Below are 22,165 nucleotides of genomic sequence, written 5' to 3'. Positions count from 1 at the left end.
GTTTTAAATGGTTCTAAGTAAAAAAAAATAAATAAACAGAGTAAAAAATTAAAATCAAAAAGCTCAAAAAAATTAAGTACAAGAAAAGGGGGACAAAAAGCTGAGGGAGAGGAATTTCGGCCCATGGAGATGGGATGATCATAAGTTCCCTCTAGCAGAAGTGTTGATATAAGCACTCATTTTCATGAATATGATGATACACTATATTATATGATGATACACTATATCATAAATTCTATTAGTCCAATGTGAAATCAAATGAAACGATTTATTTAAGTGCTCATTTCTCTGACAACGTTGATTCTACCCTTAAAATGTTGAATATATGTTAACCATGTCCTAACAGAAATATGTAGGTTATTCACCGGATCCGGTTTCTAGAAAAACCGATTATGCTAATGAATTATCTGTCTTTTAGTATGGCTATCTACGTAAGTCAATGACCCAAGTCGTATCGGCAATTTTTAGTGCCCCAAAAAAGGGGCTGTAGAAAAAGCTTTAGTTGCCCCAAAAAAGGGGCACTATAAGCTTTGTAGTGTTTATGGCTATACTACTTGTAACTGCAATCGTTTTAGGGCAATGAATTGTAGAAGAAACTCTTAATATGCAGCTGTGTATGAGGCAGCAGGAGAAGAGGTCCTATCAAGAATTTGTCATCATATCAAATTATTTTTCAAATTTTCAGAAATGGCCATAATTTTAAGACGGTTTTATCTCTGTAATTGCAATGCAGCAGGAAAAGGTAAGCTCTGAAAGGTAAGGGTAAAAGAAACGGAAAAGGTATGACCTTGAAAGGTAAACTCTTGCCTCCCACAATATTTTATGCTTTCAGTGTCAAAATTTGCCTCAGTTTCTGACAAAATCCCAAGTTGCCTGCCGTTACCATACAATTTAGGTACTAAAGTAAAATATAGACTATTTTGATTTATCAAAGCGTTATGAATATTGCTACAATTAGTCATTTGATTCAAAACAAATTAAATTTAAAATGAAGTATCAATAGTTTTCAATAGGAGCCACGAACAAATTAAATAAACCTTAAACCTATTCAATGGTAATAAATTTGGGATAGAATGTCACCAAATACATCACATTATCTAGTCGCTTTTTTCAACCTGCATAGCGACTTAACAAGTCTTTTCGTAAATCACACTGCACATTTACGACTATCTGAGACTCTTTTACTAACCATTTTGATGGAAATCAGTAGTAATTTCACTAAAAAGAAACTAAAGACTAATCTAAATGATCTATAGGAGGGAAGACGCGAGCGACATGTAGAGACTTGGTAATTGGTCGTGTAGTATAATTAATGAACGACACTTTTTGTGTCATTATAATTCTTACCATTATTTAATGTTATTTGTGTCGCTGATTACAATCGTGAAAAAAACATTATATCTTTTTAGCGTTTGATTTGAAAACTGGTATAAAGTTTCTCATGGTCATTAAGAGGCTAGAAGCCATCTGAAATGCTTTTATTTTTGGTAGATGTAAAATGTCAGACAATAGAAGTTTGGGCTATCATATTCGCGGGGGATCCCAACTTGCAAAAAATTAGGGGGAGGGGCAAGAATGTATTTTAAAAAATTGTTTGACGTAATTTAGTTGCTTTTCCAATTTTATTAGAACGAAAATACCCAAAAATACGGTATCTTGCACTGATAATGCCGAAAAAGGTATTTTCCAAAATTTAGAGAAGGGGAAAATCCAGGGAAGGAATGATTGATCTCCTTCAGTTTCATAGGCCCATCTGAGGCATAAATTACTATGAGGTAGGCTGGGGTAGTTTCATCTTTCAGAACTCAACTTGCCGTTTTCACAGCTAATTTTATCCACATATTTCTTTTTATCCTCTCTAGCGATTTCAAGCAAAAAGAATCTCTATTATTGTTTTTTAACTGTGATTAAGCCATTTAAAAAAAAAGTTTTTTCAACTAAAAGTAAGGAGCATCATCAAAATTTAAAGCGAACAAATATTATTCTGTATATGCGGTTGACTATCCCCTCTTCAATCCTTTGCTCTTTACGCTAAAGTCATGAAGTTCTTTAAACATACCTCTCGTTCAAATTTAACAGCCCTTGTGTTTGAGCAGTCTTTCTTAGTGAAATATGAGAAAAGTCAAACTTTAGCGTCAAGAGTGAGGGATAGAGGAGGGGACAGCCCTCCTCATATACAGAATAATTTCTTTTCGTTTTAAGTTTTAATGTTGCCCCTTGCTTTTACTTGAAAAAAATTTGCTTTACTAAATTTACTTCCTGACCGTTTTTCAAACCATACCAGGAAATTCCCTTTCCTTTCCCCCATGTAAATTTCCCCTGAAAGATTCCCCTCGAAACGTTCCATCCCACAGAAAATTCTCCTCGGGGAAACTCCCCATGCAGCCCCCCCCCAAGAACTTCCTTATATCTCCCAATTAGAAATACGCGCAATGTGTGAACAATAAGTTAACTGCATATCTCACAGTCTTTTAGCCAGGGAATATAGATAGTCTTGTCATCCCAAGAGGAATAGTTACTGAACCTTTTAATTATGGTAAATTAAATGGCTATCTCAGAACTTTGGTCGGATGTCTGTGGGGTAAAAAGAGGGCGAGAGGGGGGTTAGTTTCCCTCCAATCTTTATGGCCACAGAAACAAAGGCACTAGGGTTTTTTATTTTCATACGAATGAACCTTCTTCCGATAGTCTATGCCCATTAGCTCGATATGATCAACCATAGAGAAGAAACAGGCATCTGTGATCATTCTTCTAGCAAAAAAAAAATACAAATTCTACATATTTACAGGAGCTTTAAATCACTGCAGGAGGGTTCCTTGAAATGCTGAATCTGATGGCATTGTTTTTCATTAGGGTCACTCAAATTTTTGGGGATGATTCCTTCTTGTTCGAAAGTAAGACAAATTTTCTCAGGTTTGTAGCTTTTGATGGGTTACATGAGCTTAATGAATTTTGTATACTTGGAATTAGCATATAAAATCAAATCTTTTGCTGTGTCAATTACTATTATTATCAAAATCCTGTTTTTTAGAGTTTGGCTTATTATTGGGCCGAGTCGCTCCTTACTTACAGTTCTGTAGCATAAAGTGTTTGATACCCTGCTATTCATACAACTGAAATTGTCTAACGCTCAATTTGGCTCAATTCCATCCTCTTTTAGTTTTCCATTGTTAACCTGGGTCTAGTTTCTTCAAAAACAAAATGACTTTGCCCCCGTCACGATATTTTTTTTTAGTCTACGCCAAAGGAGGCAATTGACAAAAACTAGTCCAACCTTGAACAAATGCATCAAGATAACACAAAAATAAAACTTGAATAAGTTTATTAAAGTTTATTACTAAGTTTGTTTAAATAAAAATTAAATAAGTTTATTCCCAGAGGTTTCCCACAAGATTAAGGTAATGGTGGCTTCAGTGACCTAGGAGGTAAGAAATCATGCAGATTTTCAGCTGATAAGGTAAAAATGTTGATGGAATATACAAATTTTGGCAAAAATTTAATTTCTAGTCCGTTGTTGTAGGGCTCAAGAAGAAGTGCTTCGAAATACTTTGTTTCCTCAATATAGGAAACAAATATTTCTATAATTACCACACAATATAGATACCAAACGGTTGGTGGTAATGGACTGTAAGTAATGAGTGACTTGACCTAATAGTGACCAGAAGTCTAAAAAAGTAATTTTGGTAATAATTACATCAAAAGAAATGGCTTTTCAAGCTGAATCCAAATATATAAAATTTATTAGGTTTAAAGCTACCAAGCAAAAGCTATGAACCTGAGAATGTATCCCGGATTTTCAAAAAATACCCTTAACAGTTGTAGTAGTTTTAATCGTAGTAGTATTAGACGTAGAAGTCGTAACTGTGGCAGTCGTAATAGTCCTATTTAAGCATAACGCTACTTCCGTTTTTTATGTCTTTTCCTGTTTTTGTCTAGCCAGTTTCTGTTTAAAAAAAAAATTAACAGAAACAGGACATCTGTTTATGTCGGACCTGTTTATTTTTCTGTTTGTATTTTGGTAACCTTTTTTTCTGTTTCTGTTTTTTGCCTGTTTTCTGTTTTTATTTTTTTCTTCGTTTATCCAAGTGCTTGGGTTTAAGTTATTCTTAAAGCTTGCTACCTTTGGGGAATATAAAAACAGCTGTTTCTTGTTTTCAAAAAAAAAAAAACAGAAAGTAGCAACAGGTCACTTGTTTTTGACGGAACTTGTTTGTTTTTGACGGAACTTGTTTGTGTTCTGTTCTGTTTTCCTTTTTTTTCGTTTCTATTTTTCTGAAAAGCAGAAACAGTGCTGATGCTTAGAAGTAGTCGATTGATTTATTGAAAATACAGTCCAAAAAATTTGAAGTCGAAAAATTCAAAGTAAAAAAAAGAAAAAAAAGTGTTACTACAAATATTATTTGTCTCATAGGAAAAATCACGACTAAAATATCTATATCATCTTCATTTTTTATTTTGAAAATATAAAACTACATATATAAGTATACATATATAAGTATATATATAATAAAATATACTACTACATAGTTGTAGTCGTAGTAGAATGCACATAGTATTTTGAGGTTATTCAAAGATTCTAGTCAACTGGCCCTGAAAGTTTAAACTTAGCACCCTAAACCGTAACTGAGATATTCCTGATACAGTCTTCTGACATCCTGTATGCACATAAAGTCTTTTGATTACGTTTAATATACCCCTCAGCAGTCCCTGAAAGTCTTATCTTAATACCTTTAGCATTTCTGGATGCACAGGATCAAACATGCCCCCGTTTTAAAATAACAAAACCTATATGTAAATATTGGGCAACTTCAATAACTTAGAGCCCTTGTTCTAAGATCTGTGGGGTCATTTCATCCCTGGAGGCATGGTTACTGGACCTTTCAACTATTTGGAACAAATTGAATATGTTAAAATTCTGTTTGGATGTCCTTGGGGGCAGGGTAGCTGATCAAGGCATGGGAGGGGGGCTTGTTGGCCTTCACACACCTTTGACTCTTAAAAAGGACTCTAAAACTTTTAATTTTCAATCGAATCTCTTAAAAGTCTTTTGCGACAAACCCGTCCATATGAAGTGACCAGATACAAAAATAAATAGTACATTGAAGCCTTGTCACTATTTACTTAGGCAGCGCTATTGCGCTGGCTATGAACAGCAGGATTAATGTGTGGCTTGGGGAAAAGTTTTCAACTGCTAAATGATCGTCATTTTATGAACGTCTGGAATTTGCTGTATTTGACTGCGTGGCCTTGATCTGTGCTAAGATCAGAATCATGTTTTATTATTGCTATTATTCGATTTTCGACGACAAGCCGAAAACCCATCGGTACCACAGTGAAACTAGGAAAAATTCCTAGCCACAAAACTGACAATACTATGGGAATACCGGTCGGTTTTTGAGCGTTCTCCCATGCGACTGTACGGGCTATAAGGTAGGCAGAAAAACAGAACAGAATCATCAAGCACTATATGGACAGGGCTGGTGATTTTTCTTTACAATACTAGCGCCAGCTTGTCTTTTTTTTTTAAGTGCCCCGCACAATTTGCTCCTACGTGGAAACCAATTTCCTTGTGGTTATCTCGATCACTCTAACTGTTTATTGAAGATGACAAGGCATGCGCCACATAGCTTACCCACAATACTTTCGCAAACCTTTTGCCTCGGACACTCCTTTCAAAACAGCCAGGTAGCCAAATTGGTAATCGATCTTTGATCAGCCTATAATGAATTATGGACGGCACGAGAATGTAATTACCTATAAATACTTGACGAAATACGAAGGATCAGAAATAGTCTTGGGGCGTGCCTTGATACACAATAAATTAGGCTGAGACGATAATATGTGTCAGCCCACGGCTGTTTGCTAACGATATTCATACCTTAACCGAACAATTATTGAAGTCGGTTTGATAGTTCTTGTTTCTCTTTTGAATTAACTGATTAGATACCACCAAATATTCAATAATCATTCCCAAATTAAACCGTATGATTTATCTGTTTTCTTTGAATATTATATTGTTTTGTCAAAAATGAATAAGCAGCTGAATTCTGCTTCCATTGCTAATCAAATTGTTCGGGATAACGAACTGTAAGTAAGGAGTGACTCAGACCAAACCGCAATTCTAAATAAGTAATTTTGATATCAATAGATATACCGAACGAATTGGCTACTTACGCTGATTTCAAATATATAAGACTTATTAAATTTAGTTTTACTCATCAAAGGCTACGAGCCAGAGAAAGTTTGCCTAATTTTCTAAAAGTCAAGAAATCTTCAAGAAAATCACGCCTTCACATTCAGTGTATAAGAAAATCCCTTCTGTAGGGGTTTCAAGCTCCTGTCTTCAAAAATGTGGAATTTGCCAAAAGAAATATCACGGATACTTTTTTTTTTTTTTTTTTTTTTTTTTTTTTTTTTTTTTTTTTTTTTTTTTTCCAGGGGTCATCGTATCAAATCAATAGCCTTAAAATATATGGAAAGGGTACATTGAAACGGAAAGTAAAAGTTCTAATATTCTTTTTAGGTGACCAAAAGGTCTAGAGGGCATCTAGCCCCTCCCATGCTCCTTTTTTCACCAAAGCCGTTTGGTCAAAATTTTGTGATAGTCATATTGTTCAACATAGTTGAAAGGTCCGATATCTGTGTCTTTGGAGGTGACCCCCAGAGCCCCTGGGGAAAGGTTCTTAGGTTACGAAATGCGCCCATTGTTTACCTAGGCTATAATATGCTATTGGGAATAAATGCATACATTTTAAGGTTGGGGAAGGAAGGGTAAATTTTCTGCTGGGAGGATTTTCTGCGGAAGAATTTTCGATGGGGAAGGAAGTTTCCTAGAGGTGAACTTTTCGGAGAAAATTTTACAACGAGGGAATTTGCTAGAATTCCTCTACGAAATTATTTTAATTGTCTTACTATCTCTTATACCGACTCAATTTTGCATGTGGAGATGTTAATGGTAATCACCTGGGGCAAATTCTCACCGAGATCGAATTGCCTAGAGGATATTGTCGTGGAGGGAAATCCGGATTTCTTAGCATCATTTCAAAAATAATCAGAACTTAACCAAAAAAAAAAGTTTTTTTCAATTGATAGTAAGGAGCGACACAAAAAAATTAAATCGCAAAGAAATTATTACGTATATGAAAGGGGTTTGCCCCCTTCTTGATGCCTTGCTCTTTTGGCTGAAGCTTGACTTTTTGTCTCATTTCTTTAAGAACGACCCCTGAAATAGGGTCATTTAATTAGAACAATAAGAAGTTTTTCCAAAGTACTATAAAACTTTAGCGTGAAAAGATTTTCATTAAGAAGGGGGCAAAACCCCTCATATAAGTAATAATTACTAATAGTAGTAAATTTTAATGTTGCTCCTTACTTTCAGTTGAAGATACTTCTTTTTTCTTTATTCAATACAGAAGGAAAAAGTGTTTACTTATACAAATAGGTGTGACTTCTAAAAGTTTTCGTTCTCTGTGGATTCTAAAAACTTTAATAAAATGTCATGCAAAAGAAGGTTTTATGTTCTTTTTGATGGTTTCAAATCAAACAGTTCGTGGTAACGAACTGTAGTAAGGAGCGATCCGGCTCAACAATAAACGAAACTTTAAAAAGTGGGATTTTGATACTAATAGATACATCAAAAGAATTGGATTGCGAGAATGTTGCTAGAAGGCTCATTCTAACGGAAATTAAAAGTTCTAGTGCCCTTTTTAAATGGCGAAACATATTGGAGGGCACCTAGAACCCCTCCCACGCTTATTTTTTCCCAAGGTCAACGGATCAAAATTCGAGATAGCCATTTTGTTCAGCATAGTCGAAAAACCTAATAAATATGTCTTTGGGGACGACTTACTCCCTCACAGTCCTCGGCGGAAGGGCTACAAGTTACAAACTTTGACCAGTATATAAATATAGTAATGGTTATTGAGAAGTGTATAGACGCTTTCAGGGGAATTTTTTCTTGGATAGGGAGGGGGTTACATGGGAGAATCTTTCCATGGAGGAATTTGTCATTGGAGGAAAGGATTTCCATAAAGGGGGCGCAGGATTTTCTAATATTATTTAAAACAAAAAGCAATGAAAAGATAAATATGAAAAAGTTTTTTCAACTGAAAGTAAGGAGCAGCAATAAAACAAAAAGAACGGAAATTATTACGCATATAAGGGTGTCATCTATTCCTAAATACCTGCTCTTTACGCTAAAGTATTTTTAGTAATTTCAACTATCTCTTCTATGGCCTTTGTGATTCAGGGGCCATTCTTGAAGAATTGGAACAAAATTTAAGCTTTAGCGTAAAGAGCAAGGCATTAAAGAGGGGGCAAACCCCCTCATATACGTAATAAAAATACATGAATATAGAAGTTCGTTACGAAAGTTAATTCGGAAGTTACGTATATTTTTTAACAATATAAACGTTCGTAAGAAATTAAAAGTTCTAGTTGCCTTTTTAAGTAGCCAAAAGATTGAAGGGCAACAAAGCCTCCTCTCCCACTCCTTTTTCTCAAAATCATCCGATCAAAACTAAGAAAAGGCCATCCAGCCAAAAAAAAAATATGCAAATTTCGTTCTAAGTATTCATGTGCGGAGAGCCAAAATCAAAACATACATTAATTAAGAAACGTTCATAAATTAAATAAAAAAGCAAGTTTTTTTAACTGAAAGTAAGGAGCGACATTAAAACTTAAAACGAACGGAAATTACTCCGTATATGAAAGAAGCTGTTCCCTCCTCAGCGCCCCGCTCTTCACACCTAAGCTTTTCACTGTTTTAAAAAGTAGATTTGAGAGAAAGAGTCAAACTTTAGCACAAAGAGCGGGGCTTTGAGGTGGGAGCAGCTTCTTTCATATACGGAGTAATTTCTGTTCGTTTTAAGTTTTAATGTCGCTCCTTACTTTCAGTTAAATTTTTTTTTTTTTAATTTAATTTCATATAGCACCAATGCCTAAATATAATTAAATAAAAAAACATTTTTTTAAAAATGAAAGTAAGGAGCCACATTAAAACTTAAAACGAACAGAAATTACGCAGTATATAAAAGGGGCTTTTCCTCCTCAACACCTCGCTCTTTACGCTAAAGTTTGACTCTTTCTCTTAACTCTACTTTTTAAAACAGGAAAAAACTTTAGCGCAAAGAGCGGGGCATTGAGGAGGAAAAGTCCCTTTCATATACGAAGTAATTTCTGTTCGTTTTAAGTTTAATGTTGCTCCTTACTTTCATTTAAAAAAAAAAACTTTTTTTTTATTTAATTTTTGGACGTTTTTGAATTAATGCATGTTTTGATCTTGGCTCTCCGCACATAAATAATCAAAACAAAATTTGCATATTTTTTTTTTTTTTTGCTAAATGGTTTTCTCATAGTTTTAATCGGAAGATTTTGAGAAAGAAGGAGCGAGGGAGGAGGCCTAGTTGCCCTCCAATTTTTCGATTACTTAAAAAGGCAACTAGAACTTTTAATTTTTTACGAACGTTTTCATTAGTAAAAAATATACGTAACTTACGAATTAACTTACGCAACGAACTTCTATATTCGTATGTTTCTATTGCGTATATGAGGGGGTTCGTCCCTTGTCGATACCTCGCTCTTTACACTAAAGCTTAAATTTTGTCTCACTTCCTTAAGAATGACCTCTGAATCACAAAGGCCGTAGAATAAATAGTTGAAATTACTAAAAATTCTTTAGCGTAAAGAGTGAGGTATGACGAGGAGATAAACCCCTCATTTGCGCAATAATTTTGTTTGTTTAAAGTCTTAATGCTGCTCCTTATTTTCAGTAGAAAAAACTTTTCATATTTATTTTTGCATTTTTTTTAATAATGCTAGAAAATCCCGCGCCCCCTTCATTGAAATTCTCTTCCCCCCAGAGAAGTTCCTCCATGGAAATATCCTCCCACGTAACTCCCCCTCAACTCTCCCCCCTAAACCAAAAAAATCCCCCTCAAAACGTCTGTACACTTCCCAGTAACCATTACTATATGTAAACACAGGTCAAAGTTTGTAACTTGCAGCCCCTCCTACGGGGACTGTGGGGGAGTAAGTCGTCCACAAAGACATAGTTATTAGGTTTTTCGGCTATGGTGAATAAAATGGCTATCTCAGAATTTTGACCCGGTGACTTTGGGGAAAAATGAGCGTGGAGGGGGAACTAGATGCCCTCCAATTTTTTGGTCACTTAAAAAGGGCATTAGAACTTTTAATTTCCGTTATAATGAGCCCTCTCGCGACTTTCTATGGCCACTGAGTCGATACGATCACCCCTGTTGGGAAAAAAGAAACAAAAAGCAATAAACAAATAAACACGCATCCGTGATCTCTCTTCTGGCAAAAAATGCGAAATCTGATGGTGTGATTTTCGATAAGATTGTATGACCTTTAGGGGGTGTTACCCCTATTTTCTAAAATGAGGCAAGTTTTCTCAGGCTCGTAACTTCTGATGGGTAAGACTAACCTAGATGAAACTTATATATTCAAAACCTGCATTAAAATGCGATTCTTTTGATGTAGCTATTGGTATCAAAATTCTTTTTTTAGAGTTTCGGTTACTATTGAGCCGGGTCGCTCCTTACTACAGTTCATTACCACGAACTGTTTGATACCGGGTAAAAAAGATAAAGTTATCCAGCTTTCTTTTCTGGCATACAAATAAGAAATAATGTAGTTGGATCGAAAGAATATGACGCTTGACGTCCGTCACAAAAATAAACCAATGCAATTAAATCACAAATTACTCATTATAAATTTCTTATACTCATTTGTCTAATTTGTTTTATATTCAAGCTAGTCTTATTCCAGAAAATAGTTGCTGATGCTGCTGATGGACTGTGACTCTTCTCTATGGTCTTCGCTAGCCTTGTCTCAGGGCAGTCGGTCCCGAACATTCACTTATTTGGACTTGGACAAAATTGTAGTCACAAGTATAAGAAAGCACTTGTCATTTTGTAGCCTCAGAGTGCTTAGTGCTGGGACAAGAAATGTTAATTCGCCAGGATAAAATTGTAACTAGGGAAAATATATTAAATTTCTTCAAAATAAGTGCACTATGTTTTTCTGCTTTGACTTACCAGAACTACTATTTCAAACCAGAACTACCAAAACTACAGAACTACTTTCAAAACTTTATGATAAAGCAAGGACTCTTATTCAGGAAACTAACCGATCTTCACTTAAACCCTTGCTTGATTTGAAATCTCTCTATTTTCTTTCTTGATCTTCTTTCATTCTTTTATAGTTGCATGCCATCTTCCTGCTGTTCTATGTAATAATATATCTTTTGTTTCTGATCAATCGACTTATCATCTCCACACTTCCAACGATTTACAGATTCTTCACAGTCCATCAGTGAGGTCTGACTTTAACCCTCTGACAGTTTGCAACAGGATCTGGAACACGCTCCCAGAGTTCGCACGAAGCTGCCGCTCGTTTGGTATGTTCGAAAATTATGTTACAGATTTTCTAACTAGTAAATAATTTTTTATCCGGTTTCCCTTGAGGTTGATGTCTCTGGACCGAATTGGATATTTAATTGAGTTGGTGAAATCCTGTCCTAACCCCTGCCTAGATTGTTATTTTTAGGATTATTAAGGTGGGCGACTCGATTTTTCAGGATTTTGTTTATATTTTTTTGTGTTGATATTTTTTCTCCCCTGTTCTTTCCCAGCCATGGAGCCTTATGGGGGAAATTGTCTTGAAGTAATTTTTTATGAAATTTATTGTTAAATAAAGAACTCAGGACTAATATTCCTTCCACGGCTGTATCCAGAGGGTGTTAACCAGTTTGAACTCTTTTACCCGATAGTTTTGTCCCAACTCGTCCAACAGTAGTAAGAATGTATGCAATATATGTAGTACTTGTCCATGGAAAGATTTGTGTAGCCCCCCCCCCCAGAAGTATAGAACAGTAATTTATCTGCCCCTCTCTTGTAAAACGATGAAAATTTGTTTTATTTTTGTCCCCACGATTTTAAAGGAAGTTCAGCACCACTAAAAACTTCAAGTTAAATTAAACTTGGATTTCAAATCCCCCCCCTTCTATGTGTTACTTCAGATTTTGGATTCACATACTTCCTTAATGCATACTCCTTATACTTCCTTCTTATACCATGTAAATATTCAATTTTTAACTCTCCATGGTTAACATCAATGCATAACGGAATATGTAATTATTTATTTCTGTTCTTGTAACTTAAAAATAAGTTTTAGTATCTCTAATGAGCCTTGAGATAAATCATATTCAACAAAATAGCTCAACAATACATTGGACAGATCTTATTTATCTAAAACTGCTGTAATTCAGAAAATCTTAGTTTAAACATAATTTTTTGTTTTTACCAAAAACTAGATTTTAAAGGACCTGGATAAAAATGTTTAAATGCCTATTCTTCTTACATCACTATGGGTTTAAAATATAATTTCACTTCCTTTCGTCTTAAAGGAAAAAATTATCTGCGCAAAACTACAAACTGAAAAAATTGCTTGAAGAAAAGTTTTTTATGAGGTTCTACAAATAATCGATCATTTACCAAAGAGATTGCAAACTTTTTTCTCAAGATTCTTCACAATGTTCCAGCACCATGTTTAAAATGCTTCCGAGGCCATCTTACTGATTTACGTGATTTTTTCCATTTATAAAATGAGTTCTTGTGGTTTACAAATTGCTTGCTATTTTGACGAAATCATTTGTTCTTCCAGAAGAGTCCAAACCAACTGTTATGTACAGACCGTAGATCAATTACCCTGACGATTAAAATTGCTTTATCTGGAATTTCCAGAATACTGGAATACCTCTCTCTCCGTGAAAATATGTTTTCCAGTCAGAGAACATCTACTTTTTGCACATCATTTATGATGTAGAAGCAGCAATTGCGAGAAGGGCGTGTTCTATTTATCCTCTTTAAATCTTGAAAAATACCTTTTCCTGGTCTTTTAATTGAAAATGAAATGATACACGTACCAGCTTTCATCTTGGTCTTGTGGGATAAAGACCAGCTACAGATCAAATCGGAACGACTATAGTCGTCCAACGATAAAACTACACATTCAAGCCATGCCTGGTTAACGAGGGAGGTCTGGCCACAGCTGTAATGAAAGTCAAATTTCTTTAGAATATTTTAAACTAAAAATAATTTCTTGAGGAAATTTCTTGCCTCTCTGACTTACTGAATTTAAGATGCACCAATGTATTAACTGAGTTTGAACTTCTTCCATGATTATCTCCTTTAAAGTTCTTGCTTTCTTTGAACATCTATTTTTTAGATCCCAATAACATAAGATCCCATGGATCATCCCAATAACAAATACTATGCGTAAGCAATGGGCAAATTTCATAACTTAAAGACATTTCCCCTGGGGCTGTGAGGGGAGAGGGTCACGTTATACCCAAAGGTATAGTTATTGGACCATTCAACTATCATGAACAAAATGGCCAAAATTTTGATCGAACGATTTTGGGCAAAAAGTGGCGGAGGAGGTGGCCTACGTACCCTCCAATTTTTTTGTCACTTAAAAAGGCCACTAAAACTTTTAATTTCCGTTTGAATGAGTCCTCTTCTAATATTCTAGGACTGATGGGTTGATATGATCAACCCTGGAAAAAAAACAAATTAAAACGCATCCGTGTTCTTTTGGCAAAAAATACAAAATTCCACATTTTTCCAGATATGAGCTTGAAACCTACACAGCTAAGTTCTCTGATACGCTGAATCTGATGGTGTGATTTTCATTAGGATCACTTGACTTTTAGGAGTTTTTTCCCCCTTTTTTCAAAAATCAGTAAAATTTTGTCAGGCTCGTAGCCTTTCATGAGCACGACTAAACTTAATGAAATTTGTATATTTGAAATCAGCATAAAATGCACATTCCTTTAATATATCTATTGGTATCAAATTTAGAAAAAAAAAGTTTTTTAGAGTTTCGTTACTATATTGAGCAGGGTCGCTCCTTCCTTACAGTTCGTTACAATGAACTGTTTGAACCGCAATTTTCTCTGATTTTTCTTTTGGTTGTTATTTACGTTTTAATGTTGTTCCTTACTTTCAGTTCGAAAAAACTTTTCTTTTTATTTAATAACAACCACAAGCCAACAACATACAATATATTTGGTTTATTATCACATAAAAATCATAGTTATGAAGGTGCTTTAGCTGATACTAAATGCTAAAATTGGCCGGAAAATAACACAAACAAATTATTGCTTATAACGGCCATTATTTAACAAAATTCAAACTTTAGCGTAAAGGGTGAGGTACTGACGAGGGGAAGAAACTCCCTCATATATGTAATACGAGGGGGTTCGCCGCCTCATCAATACCCCGCTCTTTACGCTTAAGTTCGAACTTTGTTCCAATTCTCTAAGAATGACTCCTGAATCACGAAGGCCGCTTAAGTAGAACAAATAGTTCTTTCGAAAGTACTAAAAAAATGTTGAGCGCAAAGAGCGAGGTATTGACGAGGGGGCGTATCCTCATATACGTTATATTTTCTGTTCCTTTTAAGTTTTAATGTTGTTCCTTACTTTCAGTTGAAAAACCTTATTTTTTTTATTTAATTTCTTATCGTTTTTTAAATAATGCTGGGAAATCCCTCACCTCTTCATGGAAAATTCTATTCCCCCATGAAAAATTCCTTAATGGAAGAGGTTCACCCATGTAAACCCACCCCACCCCTTCCCCCACCACAAAAAATCCCTTCTGAAAACGTCTGCATGCTTCCCAATAACCAATACTACATGCACACAATGGGCAGAGTTCATAACTTGCAGCCCTTCCTCCGGGGATTGTAGGGGATTAAGTCGTCCTCAAAGACATATTTACAAAAATTTTCGACCCTGTTGAACAAAACGGCTATCTCAAAATTTTGATCCGATGACTTTGGGAAGAAATGAGCGTTGGAGGGGGGCTAGTTGCTCTCCAATTTTATGGTCACTCAAAAAGAGCAATAGAACTTTTAATTTCAGTTTGAATGAGCCTTCTTGAAACATTTTAGGACCACTGGCTCGATTCGATTACCCCTGGGAAAAAAAAAAAAAAAAAAGGAACACGCATCCGTGATCTTTCTTCTGGCAAAAAATTCAAAATTCCACATTTTTGCAGATAGGAGCTTGAAACCTACACAGTTGGGTTCTCTAATACGCTGAATCTGATGGTATGGTGTTCATTGTGATTCTAGTATTTTTAGGGGTTGTTTTCTCATTTTTTTTTTTTTTTTGAAAATAAGGCAAATTTTCTAAGGCTCGTAATTTCGGTGAGTGGGACTAAACTTAATGAGACTTATATATCTAAAATCAGCATAAAAATTCAATAGTTTTTATGTATCTATTGTTATCAAAATTCCGTTTTTTAGAGTTCGGTCACCCTGGTCGCTCTTCACTTACAGTTTATTACCACGAACTTGAAAAATTGTTAAAATTGTTTGAAAAAGTGTTCGATGTCCATTGAGTTTTGTTTTAAAGTTAATTAGTTGGTAGGAATTATTGTCTCCGTGAAAGCAAAATCGCAAAACCGTCTCTTATTCAAAGTCTCTGAATAAGGTATTTTAAACATGGTTTATTATTTAAATTTAGGGGTTTCAGCCTTGTCCCCAATTACACATTCTAAGATTATAGGAGTGTTCAAGGTTAAACCAGAGGGCAAATGGGATTACAAAAATTCACTTTTACGAATCTTTTTAATCCATAGTGTATATTTACGCAAAATACTTCTTGAACGATTCATATATGATTTTGATTTTATATTTATTAAAATTAACATATTTTAATAGCTATAAATTAACTATAAGACAAAATATAATTAACTACAAGACAAATTAATATTCTAAAACAAAATAAATTTTAAATTTAAAACATAATGATTTCTCTAGTTTTTTAAATACAATGTAGTTTAGTGGCTGAATAATTTAAGGGTGGAGGGGTATCTAGCAATAATTTCTTGCATGGCCGAAAAACTCATGAGCTGACCCAGAAGATGGGCTACCACCCCATTGTATTTCTGGGCATCCCCGTTTTCTTGCGCTTATCGTTGATGCAATCTAAAATAACTAGGCAATGAACTATTTCTACTTGTGTCATTTGACAGGTAGCAGCAGCTTTCAAAAGAAAGAGATTAGCTTTGAGTTAAACCGAAATACCCCTCCTATCATCTACCCTATTGTCAATTAATCTATTGTGATTACAAGGCGTGATATAAACTCTATGATAATGGCCAGAATCGCCTGACTATAATGCCCCTATCATTGCCTTGCTGATCGACTTAGAGAATCCTAACTAGATGCAAATTGGTTCTGTCAATCTGAATTTCGTGCGAACAATTGACTTAAGGGTCCGATAGTTTGCCCATTAGATTGAAGGTATTTGTGTAAGCAGTACCCAGACCGACAGCTAAAGATCACTTTCATTTGTCTGTCAGATGTACTCAATTTTCGCAAATACTAAAAAAGTTGACTAAGGTGCCGCCAGAATAACATTCTTAAATAGTGGCTAATGGGAAGGTTGCATGAGACAAATTACAAGTTATATGCACGATTCTTAAATAATTTTATGAAATATTAAGATTACAATGATAATAAGCTCCAACGTGTTAAAAAAAAGTCATACTGCACTTTTTTGAAACTCCTAAGAGTTATTTTAATGGGAGCCAAATTGGGTGAAACATAGCCTAATTGGTGCAGTAGAAAGACTAAAAAAGGGGTCAAATCCGCAATTGATTCCAGTACAACCCAATTTTTTTAAACAAAATACTCAGTAAAGTAAGCGGAACACTATATCTAAATTCTCCTTAATTATTTAATTACTATTAATATTATTTATTATTAATCATTATTAATTATAATTATTATTTAATTAATCTCCTTTAGTAATTACTTAATTATTTTTGACATTAGGCTCTATATACACCTTAAAATGTGGAGAGGCACTTTAAATCCAATTTTTATGCTTTGCAAAGTCAATTACTGCTTCTGATATTACTTTATATAACTGATGTAACTTCCATCCAACCACAAAAATTTTACGATACAACTTGACAATCATGCCTTTTCTCGCCCAAGGATCCGAAATAATAGGAGGAAAATTCCCTCCACAAGTTATGTTGTCCGGGGGAGGGCAAATTTCCTTCAATTTTTTATGTAACATGAATAAATATAGATGGTGGAAAAATATGTTCGTGTGATTGATAGACAACGACCAGGAGTGCAGAAAATAGTCTAGAAAGAGTCCTTGATTTTGTGTGTTTTTTATCCTAAAAACGCCGGAGCACGCACAATATCGCTGGACTTTATCCGCAGTCACTTTACCTAAGGGAGCACTGACCTCAACGAAGCTCCAATCCTCGGCCAGGACAGACAACTGGTATTGACGTCTGGTTCCCTCTACGCCTGTAACACTATTAAGCAGGAACTTTATCTAACTAACGAACGATCTTTCCGCCACTATTCGGTTGGGTCAAAGCTTAGGGAGCAGCTAATAGCAAACTTGCCGTGCACCTTCTACAGCAAATTTAGCTTCAACCAAGAAATTTAGCTACAACCAGTTCACCTACCGGTTGAAAAAAGTAGGTAACCAAGTTTAGTGGCAGACTGCTCTTTATTCTAGCAAATTATCTAATGGCTGTAAAACTTTAGTCCAAAAATGTTTCAGACAAGCAATCGTTCATATTCACTCTTACGACGACAGACCCACAATCAAATGTTGCAATTAGTTGAACAAAATTAAAAGCATAAATTATCTTCGCTTCTTCAGTAAGATTATCAAAGAGCGAATTATAAGAAACATTGAGAGATAATCATAGCAAGTGGAAATTATTAATCTAGTGGCTGAAGAACTAAGATAGGCTGGACATGGAGCTGAGAATGTCCTTGACGATTCCAACGCTTTGAAAGTCAAGGTTATGTCCGACTACTCTACTTCTGGCTCAATCCCTTTCATCGACACCGATTAGCCACAACCTCCAACCAACCCAATTTCCAGTTACCCCATTTTAATACAGTCAAATAAAGGGCAAAGGACCAAAAACCCTTCTGTGTGAAGCTCTGGAGGCAATGACCACACACATAGCAATTTGGGTTCTGCTCTGGAATATCTGAAGAGTCACATTATTGCTTGGTATCAGGGTTGTCCGCTGCCCAGGGAGAAAATGAAACTCTTAGCCTGTGATCCCAGATAAGCCGGTTTTCAGCTTCTCAGCCCCTTGAATTATGTAGACAAAGCCCCTCTTTTTTAGTGGGTTCTTTTCCTGCTCAAGGATCACTACCGAATGGCTTCAAGAAGAACTAATCTATGAAACACTATTAGTTGATGTTAGTCTTTGTTGTTGTTGTGCCACACTGTACACTGTAACAGCATCAGCAATATATAGAGGATAGGATGGGAGGGTAGCGAGAGGGGGGGGGGGTAATCCTAGATGAAATTATATGTAGTTTTAACAAATTATTATATACTTTCAACAGACACTTTTTTAATAGCCTTACCAATAATTTATTAGATTAAATATATTTGCGGCAATTAGTTTTTTTGCTATTTTCGGTACCATCTTGTTTTTTAATCTCAGATCATTCTAAAGAAAGAGAATATTGATTCCTCAGTAACATTTAAAAAAAAGTTTATTGATAACTTTTAAGTGGTCTGTTCAGTTTTTAGTAAAATTAATTTTAAAAAAATCAGAAAAAGAACTTTTCTAAAGAAAAGTAAAGGCCATATTAAACTTAAGATCAGAAGAAATAGAAAGCTACAATAACTCAAACTCAAAACAATCAAAAATTACTATTAAAGAATGAGTGAAACCCCAAACGAAGAGAAACTAACTAAACAATCATAGCAAAAAACATACAACAGGTATTAATATAAATGAATAAATAATTCTAAAAATGAGTAAAGCTAAAGTTGAATATGCAAATCAAGCTTAAAACAAACAGAAATATTTTGCTACTGAGGCGCAAATGAAACCCAAAACGAACAGAAATTAAATAAACAATCATAGCAAACAAACAAACAATAGTTACTAATATAAATCAGTAAATAAATCTTAAAACGAGAGAAACTTAAATTGAATATACAAATCCAGCTTGAAATAACAAAGAATAGTTTGTGTTTTGCCTCCTTCTTTCACTGTAAAAGTCTAAAACCTACTGTATCATTTCCACTATATGTGTCTTGAACAATCTTGATAAGTACAAATAAAATCAAGCGGAATGTTTGATGTATAATGCTATAAATTGTTGAAAGATCATCAGTTTAAGGTTTTATTTCACTGTAATTTTATTTTAATTTTTAATGCTGCAATAACTGGAAAAGAAAATATTTGTAATATAATTTGTTTTCAGTGAAGCACCAATGAAGTATTAGGCTTTAGACTTGGACAGTTAGGGAAGGAGGCAGTATCCCAACTCTTGTTTGTAGTGAAACAATATTATATTATATTAAAATTAAGATTAAACAGTTGATATTTAATGATATTAATTGCTGAAAGCTCATAAATTCAAAGTTCAACTTTACTCGAATTTCAATGTTTATTTTCACTGTCGTAATAAATACAAAAGAAAATATTTGTAATATAATTAGTTTTCAGTAAACTTCTCTTTTGGAAAGTTTTTTATTAATTAATTTCTGTTCGTTTTTGATTGTCAAAAGTTTTTTTTTTTTTTTAATTCACTATTTCAAAATATTTTGTTCATTCTAAAATAAACTAACAGTTTTGATAAGAACTAATAAATTAAACTGAATATTGGATATGTAGTGATATTAATTGCTGAAAGCTTAATTGCTAAAAATTCTGAGATAGCCATTTTATTCAGCATAGTCAAAAAACGTAAAAACTATGTCTTTTGGGACGACTTACTCCCCCACAGTCCCCGTGGGAGGGGCTGCAAGTTACAAACCTTGACCAGTGTTTACACAAAGTAATGGTTATTCGGAAGTGTATAAACATTTTCAGGGGGATTTTTCTGGTTGGGGGGAAGAGTTGAGGGGAGGGAGTTATGCGGGGGGAACTTTGCATGGAGGAATTTGTCATGGGGGAAGAGAATTTCCAATGGACGCAGGATTCTTTAGCATTTTTTTAAAGAGCAATGAAAGCATACATATGAAAAAATTTCTTCAGCTGAAAGTAAGGAGCAGCATTAAAACTTAAAACGAACAGAAATTATTACGCATATAAGGGGTTCACCTCCTCCTAATACCTTGCTCTTTACGCTAAAGTAATTTTATTAATTTCAACTATTTAATCTACGGCCTTTGCAATTCAGGGGTCATTCTTAAGGAATTGGGACAAAATTCAAGCTTTAGTGTAAAGAGCGAGGTGCTGATGAGGGGCGAACCCTCTCAGATAGGTAATAAGAAAATACGAATTTAGAAGTTCGTTACGTAAGTTAATTTGTAAGTTACGTATATTTTTACTAATAAAAATGTTCGTAAAATTAAAAGTTCCAGTTACAACCCAAAAATTAGAGGGTAACTAGGCCTACTCCTCCGCTCCTTTTTTATCAAAATTGTCCGATCGAAACAATGAGAAAGCCATTTAGCCAAGAAAATAAATTAATATGCAAATTTGGTTTTAATTATTCATGTGCAGAGAGCCAAAATCAAAACAAGTATTATTCAAAAACGTTCAGAAATTAAATATATAAAAAAACTTGTTTTTTTAACTGAAAGTAAGGAGCGACGTTAAAACTTAAAACGAACAGAAATTACTCCGTATATGAAAGAGGCTGCTTCCTCCTCAACGCCCCGCTCTTTACGCTAAAGTTTTTTATTGTTTTAAAAAGTAGAGTTGAGAGAAAGAGTCAAACGTTAGCGTAAAAAGTGGGGCGTTGAGGAGGGAACAGCCCCTTTCATATACGGAGTAATTTCTGTTCGTTTTAAGTTTTAATGTCACTCCTTACTTTCATTAAAAAAACTTGTTACGGCACTTGATATTAGCCAAGTGACATAGCGATCGCAAATTCTGTCGGTCGGTCTGTCTGTCTGTCCCAGTTTAGGCACTTCTAGATAAGCTAGGACGACGAAATTTGGCAGGCATATCACGGACCAGACCAAATTAAATTAGATATAGCTGTTTCCCCGAATTGATGATCTGGGGGGAGTGGGGGACGCTTAATTTGGAAAAATTTGGAAAAATGAGGAGTTTTTAACTTACGAGCGGGTGATCGGATCTTAATGAAATTTAATATTTAGAAGGACATCGGGTCTCAGAGCTCTTATTTTAAATCCCGACCGGGTCCGGCGACATTGGGGGGGAGTTGGAGGGGGAATCCTAAAATCTTGGAAAACACTTAGAGTGGAGGGATCGGGATGAAACTTGGTGGAAAAACTAAGCACAAGTCCTAGATACGTGATTGACATAACCGGAACGGATCCACTCTCTTTGAGGGAGTTGGGGGTACGGTTAATTCTGAAAAATAAAAAAATTAGATATTTTTGACTTGCGAAAGGAGTGATCAGATCTTAATGAAATTTCATATTTGGAAGGACCTCGTAACTCAGATCTCTTAATTTAAATCCTGACCGGATCCAGTGTCTTTGGCAGGAGTCGGGGGGACCAGAAATCTTGGAAAACGCTTAGAGTGGAAAGATCAGAACGAAACTTGGTGGGAAGAATATGCACAAGTCCAAGATACGTGACTGACAAAACTGGACTGGATCCGCTCTCTTTGGGGGAGTTGTGAAAGGGGGGGGGGGTAATTCGGAAAAAATTAGACAAAATGATACATTTGTAACTTATGAATGGTTAATCAGATCTTAATGTAATTTGATATTTAGAAGGATCTTGTGCTTCAGAGCTCTCATTTTAAATCCCGATCAGATCCAGTGACATTTGGGGGAGTTTGAGGGTGGAAACGTGAAAATTGAGGTATCTTTATCTTACGAATGGGTAATCAGATCTTAATGAAACTTGATATATAGAAAGATCTTATGTCTCAGAGGCTTCACTTTCAATTCAAATTAGATCCGGGGACATAGGGGGTTGGAGGGGGGAAACAGAAATCTTGGAAGTCGGAAATCTTGGAAAACGCCTAGAGCGAAGAGATCGGGATGAAACTTGATGGGAAGAATAAGCACAAGTTCTAGATACGTGATTGATATAACTGGAGCGGATCCGCTCTCTTTGGGGGAGTTGGGGGGGGGGGGGTTAATTCGGAAAAAATAGAAAAATTGAGGTATTTTTAACTTAAGAACAGGTGACCA

At 35.0% G+C, this 22,165-nt stretch overlaps 1 protein-coding gene across 1 annotated transcript in view; it reads left to right on the top strand.

Moving 5' to 3' along the window:
- Positions 1-567: 567 nt before the first annotated feature.
- LOC136027560 (uncharacterized) overlaps positions 568-22,165 on the top strand; it is a 32,443-nt gene continuing 10,845 nt past the window's right edge. The window contains exons 1-2 of the mRNA XM_065704928.1: positions 568-742; positions 11,225-11,419. Of these exons, the coding sequence (XP_065561000.1) occupies positions 688-742; positions 11,225-11,419 (250 nt within the window). The 5' untranslated portion in view covers positions 568-687. The remainder of the gene's footprint in view (positions 743-11,224; positions 11,420-22,165) is intronic.

Source organism: Artemia franciscana, chromosome 5 (assembly GCF_032884065.1).
Source record: "Artemia franciscana chromosome 5, ASM3288406v1, whole genome shotgun sequence".
NCBI classification, from domain to species: Eukaryota; Metazoa; Arthropoda; class Branchiopoda; order Anostraca; family Artemiidae; genus Artemia; species Artemia franciscana.
The sequence above is the reverse complement of the archived record's forward strand: the minus strand, read 5'-3'. Positions and strand labels throughout refer to the sequence as shown.